This window comes from Actinia tenebrosa, unplaced genomic scaffold, assembly GCF_029948245.1.
Source record: "Actinia tenebrosa isolate PJP-AT-01 unplaced genomic scaffold, QUT_ActTen_1.0 PGA_scaffold3__52_contigs__length_22856419, whole genome shotgun sequence".
Lineage (NCBI taxonomy): Eukaryota > Metazoa > Cnidaria > Anthozoa > Actiniaria > Actiniidae > Actinia > Actinia tenebrosa.
In genome coordinates this window covers 17,219,765-17,232,013 of record NW_028292580.1, presented here as the reverse complement: position 1 = coordinate 17,232,013, position 12,249 = coordinate 17,219,765, and the positions used below count along the sequence as shown (strand labels likewise).

The window sequence follows — 12,249 nt, the reverse complement described above, 5'->3', positions numbered from 1 at the left end:
GATGGTGTCGTAAATTGCAAGAACTCGAGCTAAGAAGCACCCCGAACTGTACACATTTAGCTGTCTACTCAGTTCAGCCACCCGAGAGATGTGAAAATACTGGACCAGGGAGACCTAAGTTCAAAATCGAAGAAGACACCCTACTGCAGTTCAGAAAGCTAGGCTTCACTTGGAAAGATATAGCTCGACTCTTACTCGTGTCACGTTGGACTCTATGGCGACGAGTACGAGAGCTTGGTATTGAGAAGAAAATTGGCTTTACTGATATCGAAAATGAATATTCGCCAATGTCCGGGAACTTACGTAAGAAGTCTTGAACGAGTATTTAGGTCTTGGTCTTGAACATAAATCGAAGGTTGAAGTTGGATACAAGTTGTTGTTGCATGCCGAATTATATAATGTGTATAGATAAACGAAGGCAGCCTTGAATAGAAATATGTATCATTGAAGTTGAATAGATATGATGTGCTGAACATAAATAACGAAGGTAGAATTTGAACACAATTTTGTAGTTGAATGCAAATATAAGTGTTGAATATGAATAACGAAGGTTGAATTTGAACACAATTTTGTAGTTGAATGCAAATATAAGTGTTGAATATGAATAACGAAGGTTGAATTTGAACACAATTTTATTGTTGAATGTAATTATATTTTGTTGAATATAAATATACATGCTGTTGAATTTTGCAACATTTGGCCAACCATATCACTTCCGCTTAATTTCCAAGAAAGAACGACGTCTAAATAATTAAGAGGGAGCCTTTGTATTAACGAGCGTGGGTCTCGGCTCCATTTTCATATATTTTATATTTCTACGATCGGAGCTGCCATCTATCCTAACTACAAAAGTGGAGTTAGAATAGGTTTAAATTCTTTTTTTCAACCGCTATACGCATTTTTGTCCTTCCACCCCAAATCAGTCAAAACACGCCGATTTTCAAAGATGCCGAGGCCTATTTTTAAAGTCAGTTTTCTCGGGTTTTTCTGCAAATAAAACCTTGATTTTAACTGCAGTTTAGTGCATGGTTTCTTATAACTAGAAACAGCAATAGATTGTTTTAGAATGAGCGAATTACAAAAAAAGATCCTAACTTATCGAGACTACTGAACACGTGACAAAAAGCTAAGATCTATCAAATCGAACTGATCCTCGAAGTATATGAAGCGACTTATGCAGCTGCAAATTGAAAGACTCAGAAAAAATTCTGAGTCTTGAAGCTAAGATCATAGGACTTAGAATATTGCCAAATTCTCACTTGTTACACTAACTCACACGCGCGCATTTCACAAGTTTTTTTGGCGTCCCTCGCCGTTCACACATATCATATTGTTCTACACGACAATGGATGGTATTTTTAACATGCATTAAATCATTTAATTAATTCCATGTAACAAAATAAAACAATTTTTTGATCTCATTAAGGAAACAATTAGACTGAACAATATCAAAGTTTGGCTGTCTATAGGGGCGGCTAGAAGCTGATGTGAACCTTTTTTTATATTTCTCGTTATTGATTTAGACTTTTCTATGCAACACTCAACTTACGTGTTACTTTTTTATGGAGAAGGGAAGCCCCACGGTAGAGACGACAAGAGATGATTTGTGACAAAGCACAGACAACAGGTCTAAACTTTTTCAAACTACGTTACAGCAAGTCAACTTCCTGGTCCGTTAACGACTGGAGGACCCGATAACATGAAAAACAAGATATCATGTTCACAAGAATGTTATAAAAAACACCTTCACTCGACGGCCTGCTGTCTTTGATAAGAAACCCAAACTTACCCCTTGTCTTTGATAAGAAACGCAAACTTACCCAAACCACCGATCTGAGAGAATATGATGACAACTTCACACCGTACTGACTGCATTGTTCGTTAACGATCCAAATAAACAATACAAACAATATTAACGCAAGGACGCGACGCCAACCGATCAAACTAACAATTAACTAACACTTTAACAATACCTATTGTTCTACGTATCCACACCCCCCCTCTCCATAGGTAATTGTATATAAACCTCTCTTCCTTGTCCCATGGCAATCAGTTCTCATCTACTACTCTTGCTATCCACAACACTGAGATATTTTCGATTATGGACACTTCTATAAAAAACGAACCATCGTTCTGGCGCCCTTGGCTGAATGACGATCAAGACACGATCACATGTGTTGATCAAGGTACGTTGACCAGCAATGATTGGGTTACTAGGGTTATTCTATTGTGTCTTACGATGTATTCTATGTATTTGGCAGGTTTTGCAAGTCCTCCAAGGAAGAGAATGCGAGTGTATTACACTGACGAACAACGACAAGATATGAGAAGAATATACGATCCAGAAGTTCGAGCAGTGATCAAACGACAACTGACGGTGGATTTGAAAGCAAAGAAAAAGCAAATTCAGGTGAGTCCACGGGAGAAACTTTATTCAACACATCCATTGTTAGAGTTAAGTTCATTTGTCTAAATGTTGAATGCCTTCTGTGTTTTGTCTAGGAATACCTCAGGAAACGCACTGGAGTTCGTAGACGTGATACAGTTAACAGTAACAATCCAGCCCGTCACGCCATACCAGCCATGCTTACAGGATCCCTAGCAACCACTTCACCTGCCAGTCAAACTACTGTCACTACGACGACAAACCATCTAAGGACCAGTACGACATGTATGACAAGTGTTAGTCCTGTCAACAAACCAAGTGACCCACTGGAAGAATCTTTGACCCTGGACAGTATCGTCATGGTTCCCTTCTTGCGCATTAATGGTGGTGCTAAAGCAGACTGCGAGAGTGATGATGATTATTGTTATGTTTCTGCCGCTAAGTTCCTTGGTTTTTATAGAATTACAGACGATAGAAGTGATTAGATATCGCCTTACTATGGATTCTAGTTATTTATTCGATTAGCTCATATCATTAGTGATTTGTATCATTGTTATTTGAATCATTGTATGTTGTGTCAATAAATTTGTTTTGCATGAGATTCTATTTGCCTTGTTTTGTTTTGCTTTACTTGGAAAATAAAAGCAGATCATTTATGATAAAACATATCTGCGTCGGATGGGTTACAGTACGTTGTTGTATGTTGAAAAACACCAATACGTGGAACAATCTTGATTTGAATAGTTTGGTATAGCTAACATTTACTCCCTTTATTTCCCAATTTACTCAAAACTTACATGGTTATTCGTGTTGATGTTGAAGTACCTGAGACACATGCACCTGTTCGAGTGGTTTCGGTGATTTCAGGAACCCCATCGTTTCCAGAGAAGGTTTTCAATTTTCTTAAGGGCTTTTGGCCAAAAACGCCCAAAATTTTGAAAGTCAAAATGACTATGAAAACCAGATTGGCTAATATTTTAGACTGGGAGCCACTTGCAGCCGGTTGAGGAATTTTGGTTTTAAAAAGAAAATATCAATTGGGGCTGAGTAAATGAGGTCATTTTCTCACAATTTAGATAAAATAAAACTGATAATCCTTATCTGCCACTTTTGACTGTGAAGAAAATATGTTGCTTGGCGATTATGGGGCCATATAAATGATTTTGACCAAGATTCAAGTCATTTCCAATTTTTATCGATTTTCATCCAAGTGTTATCAATGTGGCAATGTTCGATTTTAGAAAGAGTGACTACCTTGAAGGCACTAAGCTAGAAAATGAGAAGTTAATCATGTTATCCTCGTAATATAAAGATTTAAGTAAGAATATATAAAGAAACAGATTTCCACTTAACCGCCGGAAATCTGAGACTAGGTTCGTTTGGGATTCCTGTGTGTTGGAATGGGCTCCCTGTGTCGATAAGCGAGGCGAGGTTACATGTCATTTTCTAATTTTGTGAAAAGTAAAAAAGCAAGTCTTTGTCAAAATGCCTGTCGAAAATCTCGAAGAAGAAGGCCTTCCTAACAATCCTAACCATAATATAGCACAGTGGAAGTTTATTATAACCAATCCTGATGGAAATAACAAAGAACAAGCAAAGAAAAACATCATGGACGCGGTAAAAGAGAAAGGTAAGAAGAAGTGCTGTGTCACGATGCCGGCTGTCCAATATGGCTGCCATCATTGCAAGAGCTTTTTACACTATTACTCTACTCTACGCGAAGCTTTATTGGCTGTTCTGGATCTAAGCAGTATATTTAAGTACCTTAAAGTTTATCTTTGATATTTAAAACCTTTTGACGCAGATTTCTAGGTTGAACCCCTCACAAATTTGTTATCATACTGTAGTCAGATCAAAACCTGTTGTAAATTTTGTATTTTAAAAAATTTTGTATTTTACTAAAATCAGTGCTAAATTAAATTAATTTGTTTTGTTTTTTAATTTATCTCTGTCTAAGTTATACTGGAATAGTTTTGTTAAGTGGTATACCACGTTTTATATACCATGGCATTGAAACCATAGCCAATCAGAATGGAGGAAAGCTGTTGTATATTCGTCAGTATTCCACTATATCTTCTGATCATGCACTGTACTCTTAGTTATTTTCTAAAGTGTGTAATAAAATAGTTATACAATGCTTTCCCATGGCATGGCACATGATGGGAAGAAAGGATGAGATATCCCATTGGTTGCTCGTATTTTCTTTATATACACACTTGCCTAAAGGCTTGTGTGAACACAGAAAAACACAAGTGACACATAGGATATTTTGGTCTGAACTGGTCTGAAATAAGAACAAATTGGCCAAGAAACAAATCTTTGAGGGCATACAGTACATGTATGTGATATTTTAAGTACAATTTCTCATCCAAGACATTATCAGCCAATATTCTAATGAGCCAGAAGGGGTTAATTTATTTTATGACCCAATGACTTCATTGGAAAGGATTCTGCAAAAGCCCAGCTTTTCTTCCTAGAGGACTATATTCTCCACAGAGAAAGTGCTGTATAAGTAGACAGACCTTTTAACGCTGTATTTGAATTAGTTGACTCCATCGAAGTTAAAGTCGTCTTTCGTGAACTCTTGAAGTTCAGACAACTTATAACTGAATTCACTTCAAAACTTAACAAAATAACACAGTACTAAACAAATTAGAAGTTGGATGAAAAAGATTACTTCGATAGCTCATCTTACCAGTTAGATTTAGCAGTTAGAGCGAGTATACTAATTCTAGTTGAAGGTTATATATTGGTAAGGGCACAGGGAAGCCAATTCAGTGCAAGTAATTTGACATAAAAGTATCTACCAGTTAGCTACGTGTGGCATTTTTCTATTGTACTGTATTTGTTTGTGTTGCAAGACGTGTTTACTCTCACACACACAATACAGTTATCATAACCTAGGTATTTTCAATGGCATCATTAAGATTTGATACAATTATTTTTGTATGTAAACTATATTTGGATTCCCAACTTTTGTTTTTTTTTGGTTTTTGTTACAATAGATATGGCACCATTTTATGAAGAACTTTGCAGTGAACTGAAATGGTCATTAGACCAGACATTACTGGCAAAGATGAAAAAAGCTAATGAAGAAAAGATGAAAAAACTGGAAGAAAAGCTGAAGTTTGCAGAAGAGAATCTGGGGGAGACAGAAGTCAGGGATGAACTCTTCGCACAGGCAGAATATTTATGCAGTATTGGAAATAAGGTAGTTTGATATTCAGTGCTGTGTTTGGTTTTCAGTGATGATATTAAAGTGTTCAATACGTTGGCAGCAAAAAATATCATTTAGTCTACACAGCTTGAGTACAAATTCTACAATCAGGGCTCAAAATAATGGATAGCAAATAATGACCAGTTAATAATGATCAGAAAATAAATGAATATTATTATCATATAATTATCCATAAAATACCTATATTTCTCCTTTTCAAAAAACTGATAGTTTAGTTTATAAATAAAAACTTTTTTTGATAATAAAAAGCTTGTTAAGTTGATTTTATGGATAATTATATAATAAACAGAATATTACATGGGCGCTTCGCTGCGCTCACTCGTGAGAGATCTTTTCAACACTCGAAGATAAAATTCGTATCTCCGCGTGCCCATGTAATATTTTCTATAAGTGCTAGTCTTACAAAAATGACACCATCCCTGGAAATTGTACCATATAAAACTAGATATGTAATATAGCTTACTGTCCAAATTCTTTTTCGATACCAGACTGGGAAGAAGTTGTATTTAGCCGGTAAAGTTTGGCCGTTTGAGTCCGCCATTAAGCGATTGCGTTCCTGGCAACTTTTAGCGATTCCAAGGAAGTGACGTCATACGCGCAACCCTTCAAAATTCGCGACTTTTCACAATGTGTAATTGCAACCAAATTTCAAATATTTTTGATTTAAAAACAAGCCTTAAACCAAGTCATGCCATCTTACAGAGAATGCTGTAGAGTCAGTGTGGAAAAAAAAAGGATGCCAGTTGCGCGTATGACGTCACACATAAATTAAAATGCAACGACAAAATCGCTGCTCATAGAAATGGCGGACAAGCTTTTAACAGTTTTTGGAAGTAGAATTCAGACGGGAAAAGTTTCTTTTTTGAACCAATTATCGTTTATTGGTGATTTGTAAGATTAGCACCTTAAAGAAATAAAATATTCTGCCAGAATTGGAACTTATCCAGTCAAATTTTTTGAATGTTTGCCTTGCCGGTCATTTTGCCCTGTAGCATTGAGCCAGAAATGAGGTATGGCTGAGCTGGTCTAATTGATAATTTGTCCTTCAATATAACAAGGTACCCTAAATGCATAATAAGTTCTAATATTTATTTTCAAAAACATATTGCTTTACAAGTTCCCTTTTTTGTTTTTCAGGAAGGGGCTTTAACAGCATTCAGAAAATGTTACGACAAAGCTGTTGCCATGGGATACAAACTTGATATTATATTCTACCGTATTCGTATTGGTCTGTTTTACCTGGATAACGACATGATTACCAAAAATATTGCTAAAGCACAAGAGTAAGTATTTATTTTATTTTATTATTTTCAGAAAAAAAAAGTAAAAAAAAAAAAAGGAACAAAATATAAATTCATAAAATAATAAATAACTTGTAATGAACAAGATTTTTCCCACCTATATAGTCCTATATTGAAGAGTAATTCTAGACACAATTGTTTTTTGCCATTATAGGCACTTTGAATATAACTACGACATGTTTGTTGCCTTGATATACAAACTTGATTTTATATGCTACTGTATTTGTTAAAACGCAATACAGTGCAAAAGGTGTAATTCAGTGCAAAAATTGTAATACAGTGCAGAAAAGTGACAACACAGTGCCACTTACAAATGGAATTCTCACTTTTGATTGGATAGTAAACAATAGAAAATGATTTTAGCTAATCAGATGACAAATTTTTATATGACGAAAAATTTGAATTACGGTCTTTTCGCTACCTTGCACTTTCGCTACTGCACATTCGGTACTAATAGAAGTTGATTCGCTACTTAATAGAAGTCGATTCTCTACCTTGAGGTAGCACAATCCCCACTTTATCTCAAGGTGCCTGTAAACCTCCTCTATAACATTTTGGATCGTTTATTATCAGTAATTCTAAGGGAAATTTAGCAAATCGAGGGGAAAAAATTGGCAGCCATCTTATCTTAGGTAAAAGAAAGCAATAAAGATCTTATGGATTTTACTATCAAACGACTAAAACTCCACCTACTTACGGTCTCATGCAATTGCAACTCTTTGAAAAACACACTCAAAAAATAAATCCCAAATCTCGAAAAAACTTCGAACCCTGTTATTGCCTAAAATTGACATGATAAGCAAAAATATTGCTAAAACACAGGAGAAATAATTCCAAAATCTTTTTTTGTCCAGGTTAATAGAAGAAGGAGGTGATTGGGACAGACGAAACAGATTGAAAGTCTATCATGGTATTTATTACCTATCCATACGTGACTTCAAAGCTGCAGCTAACAACTTCCTTGAGAGTATATCGACCTTCACCTCGTATGAGCTAATGGATTACAAGAAGTTTGTGACGCTGACAGTACTGGCAAGCGTCATATCTCTAGAGAGGGTTGACTTGAAGAAGAAAGTGGTTAATGGTGCAGAGATCCTAGAGGTGTTGCATCAACTGCCTGTTATCAAGGAATTTCTTCTCTCTTTCTACAATTGTCATTACGCTCAGTTCTTTAAAGCATTAGGTATGGTTTCTACTGTATATGTCATCTCACTGACTATTACAATAATCTCACTGAGAATAAAATACCAGTACTTGAACTTTTTTGAGTGTTTTCATATGACATCACAGCCATGTTGGTGTACCAAAATAATACATTTTCTATCCTCTGGGAATTGTACTCTGTTTTTGTGCAAAAACTGTGCAGAATTTTCTATTGTTTGGTACACCAAGTTTGCTGCCTTGTCATGTGAGTGAAAACGCTCTATTATTCTGAATTCTGATTGGTTGCATACATAACCTTGATGGTACATACATAACCTTTAAGTGGACAAAGATGTCTAAGATTTCAATTATTTTTTGTATCTGATTTGTTTCTTGTGTAATTGGACTGCTTGCCGCCACGAGTCAAACATAATTCCTTTAAAACCCAGCATGGCCAATATAACCCAGCTAATAATTAGGTAATTGGTTCTTACTGTACATCTCACCATGGGGATTAATTTTGTAACAACAGGGCTTACAGTACGAATCAAAAAACCGTGGGTACCTAGAAATATTCCAGGAATGTTCGATTGTTCTTTGACCAATCAGAATTGACTGTCTAACCACAAGATAATGAAAAAGGAAGCATGGGTGGCATAGCAGTGTGAGCGCTCACCTCTCATCAATGTGACCTGAGTTCGGGTCCTGCGGGGTTTGGTGTTGTATATGAGTAGAGTTGTTTGTTGGTTCTATCCTGTGCTTCGAAGGTTTTTCCGGGTTCTCTGGTTTTCCTTCCTCCACAAAAATAAACTCCTAAATTCTAATTCGATCATGGAATGAGGGCCACAGGTTTGTTAGCCACTGGCTATTAAGTGCTACCCTCGTGAAAAAGGACGTTATTATTATTAAGATAACACTAATGCTTTCTATTGGTCGACAAACATTCTTGAAATATTTCTAGGTGCCCACGATTTTTCGATTAGCACTGTAAAATAACGCCCAGTTATTGGACAATGACAGGCCAGAGTTAGAATTTGCCCTACCAAATCTTTGACTTGCTGGTCATTTTGAACAGTAATATTGAGCCAACATATGACCAAGCTAAAACTTTATTAAATGGTTATAGTGACCAGGCTTATTTTAAGCCCTAAATATTAATTCTGCTATTTTTTAATGAACTCATTTAATGGCATAGATTTATGTAAATTTAGTGAGGTTCATCTCAACTGTTACTCTATGCACCTAATTCAAAAAATATTGTCATTGCCAACGCAATAGCGATAGGTGAAAAGCGACATGAGATACTGAGGTCATTCCAAGACCCAAGAATAGCTGGAATGACTTGTGTTTCTGCTTCTTATTCTGGTCAAGAACATGGACCTTAGTGTTGAGTCTGATTCAATGTTCTTTGTGTTTAATGAAACCATTTCCATGTCGGAATGGCCTATCGCCTTTCCCAATGACAATGTTTTTTGAAAATCAGAAATAGTTGTATATCCAATGTATAGAATAGTACAAAATTGACAAAGTTGGTTCATTTTTTTGCAGCTGAGGTTGAAGTACTACTAAAACAAGACAGGTTAATGGCTCCACACTACCGGTACTATGTACGTGAAATGAGAATCCTAGCCTATACACAGCTGTTGGAATCATATCGCAGTCTAACACTAGAGTACATGGCTAAGGCCTTTGGTGTCAGTGAAGCGTTTATTGATAAGTGAGTAAAATCCCATGGTATCATACATATAAAGTACTCATGAAGAAATAGAAAATGCGCGTGCGTGCTGTATGCAGTTATAAAGCACAACATGTAGCTGAGTGCTTCTCGACACTTCTCAAGTGTTATGCCAATCCATAAGTGCTTTATAACTGCACACAGCACAGCAAGCAAGTTTTTTATCTCTTTTATTAAATATGAATTACAATAACCGTTATCTTAGATAAGAATTATGCAACTGAAAGTGTGCGCGCGTGCTGTGTGCTCTCATAAAGCACATGCTTCAAACCAATCAGAATGGGAGATTAATAACAGTTATTTTATGATGTTAAATATTGTCCTTGTTATACGAGGGTTGCACTTAATAGCCAGTGGCTAATGAACCTGTGGCCCTCATTCCATGATCAAATTGGAATTTAAGAATTGATTGTTGTGAACTATCGAGTGGCTAATAGATTGTGACCATATTCATTATCTCTCTCTCTCTCTCCTATAGGGAACTATCTAGATTCATTGCTACTGGTAGGCTTCATTGTAAAATTGACAAAGTTCGTGGTATTGTCGAGACCAATAGGTATGTAAGAATACAGGAATATTTAATAATTATTATTAATGTATGAATGGGTCTGATAAAGTGTTAAGCGTATGTTGGGGGTAATTTGATGGACTAGCATTCCATACTGTGGGGGGGGGGGGGGGTAGTAGTAGTACTTTTATTCACCTTATCCATAGGGATGACTCAACCTTTACGTACCTAAGAGTACAGGGTTATTTAATAATTATTCATGTATGAATGGGTCTGACAAAGTGTTGAGTGTATGTTGGGGGTAATTTGATGGACTAGCATTCCATACTGTGGGGGGGTAGTAGTAGTACTCTTAGTCACCTTATCTACAGGGATGCCTCAACCTTTACCTTTCCATGTTATACCTTCAATATCACTGTTCTCTATTGCTGTTCTATTAATGTGAACATGAAAAAATGGCGTACAATGTTACTATGACAACATCAGAACCCTTGTTATACCATCAAAAATGTTCATTTACCGTGGAATTTTTCAAAAACCAGAATATTATTTTAAACTTTGTATCATGATCTTCTATTTGACGAAAAAAAGAAAAAATTTTGTGAGAGGGAATTTGTAAAAATCAATAAAATTTGTATGAAATAGATCCCACTTACAGAACTTTAAAAATTTTCCCTTGAGTTTTCGAAAACATAAAGCAAAGCCATATGCAAAATTTGAAGAAATTTCTCCATACAGTTATTTATTTTTTTCAGTTTGAATATTAAAATTTTTGAGGACAAAATTTTCCTTTTGCAAGTTCAATGACAATGCCTACATCATTGGCCCTACGGTGTGCGCGCACTCTTGAAAAACCATTTCAAGCCATTTCCTTGAGTGTATTGGTTAAATTAATTGTATTTTTGTTTGTTTTTCTTCAGACCAGACTACAAGAACTGGCAGTACCAGGCTTCAATCAAACAGGGAGATCTGCTTCTAAACCGCATCCAAAAACTCAGTCGAGTCATTAATATCTAGAATCAAAGTGTATCTTGTGTTCCTTTATCTCTGTAGCTACTGTCGCTAGAAGATTCCTACACTATTATCCATATCACACTATTGTGGACTTGGAATAAACAGGGATGCAACTTTCTTAAGGGATAGATAGGTTTAGCAAGGGATCTGTTTTTATGCATTATTCCTTGTGAAAAATATTGTAGGGGTTTTACCATTGATCTACCCAGAGGTAATTTATCTGTCCTATATGATATATCCCATTTCAGACCATTAGTGACATTTCCTTGAGTATCATTTCTTTATTTAACTGTCGTGCATGAGAAGACACATGAATATGGATGCAACTTAAACGAATAATCTTATTCTCAAGAGAATGACACATGGTCTGAAATGGCAAAACATTACATCAAGAGGAATTAGATCTATTAAAGCCAGACAACAGTCTACAAAACGTTCTTCCAAGAAGAAGTGCCAGGAGTCAGAGAGCCCCTTATTTCAATCCCCTTATGGAAGTATTTTACCACTGTGTGAATTGTCTGTGATTTAAGGTCCAGTTTAAATATAGAATGTCACATGTGCCAACCCTAAATCATGCAAATGAGCAAAACATACATCATTGCTTGAATTCATTTGCATTAGATTTGGCATGTGAAATTCAGTGTTTAAACTGGGACTTTGATGTAGCTGTGGTTGATATTAAATGTCTCTTACTGTACACTTGTAGTATGCTTTGGTTTACGTTTTTCCTTTTCCTTCAAATATTAACAAACATGTAAAGTAAAAATAAACTTGTCTTATTTGTTATAGAATTCTGTTCTCAAAAATACATTTTCTTAAAACAACACACAAAGAAATACTCTCTATTGCAAAAGCATTACTGCAATTTTCATGAACATGTGAATTCTGTGTCTGCGTGTTGCACGCTGAAATTAGTTTTTTTGC

At 35.8% G+C, this 12,249-nt stretch overlaps 2 protein-coding genes across 3 annotated transcripts; both read left to right on the top strand.

Annotated features, from left to right (window-relative positions):
• The first annotated feature begins 1,685 nt into the window (after positions 1 to 1,685).
• Positions 1,686 to 2,976, top strand: LOC116298732 (uncharacterized). Of its 2 annotated transcripts, XM_031707271.2 has the most exons (3): positions 1,686 to 2,186; positions 2,262 to 2,410; positions 2,503 to 2,976. In XM_031707271.2, exons 1-3 carry the CDS (start codon positions 2,102 to 2,104, stop codon positions 2,869 to 2,871), a joined length of 603 nt encoding a protein of 200 aa, XP_031563131.1. In that variant the 5' UTR covers positions 1,686 to 2,101; the 3' UTR covers positions 2,872 to 2,976. The 2 variants fall into 2 exon arrangements, with proteins under 2 accessions (XP_031563131.1, XP_031563130.1); XM_031707270.2 differs by having other exon boundaries at positions 1,686 to 2,410.
• An 866-nt stretch (positions 2,977 to 3,842) lies between these two features.
• Positions 3,843 to 12,116, top strand: LOC116298743 (26S proteasome non-ATPase regulatory subunit 6). The gene is made up of 7 exons (XM_031707286.2): positions 3,843 to 4,016; positions 5,392 to 5,597; positions 6,762 to 6,907; positions 7,780 to 8,108; positions 9,617 to 9,785; positions 10,282 to 10,359; positions 11,232 to 12,116. Exons 1-7 carry the CDS (start codon positions 3,872 to 3,874, stop codon positions 11,326 to 11,328), a joined length of 1,170 nt encoding a protein of 389 aa, XP_031563146.2. The 5' UTR covers positions 3,843 to 3,871; the 3' UTR covers positions 11,329 to 12,116.
• The last annotated feature ends 133 nt before the right edge of the window (positions 12,117 to 12,249 follow it).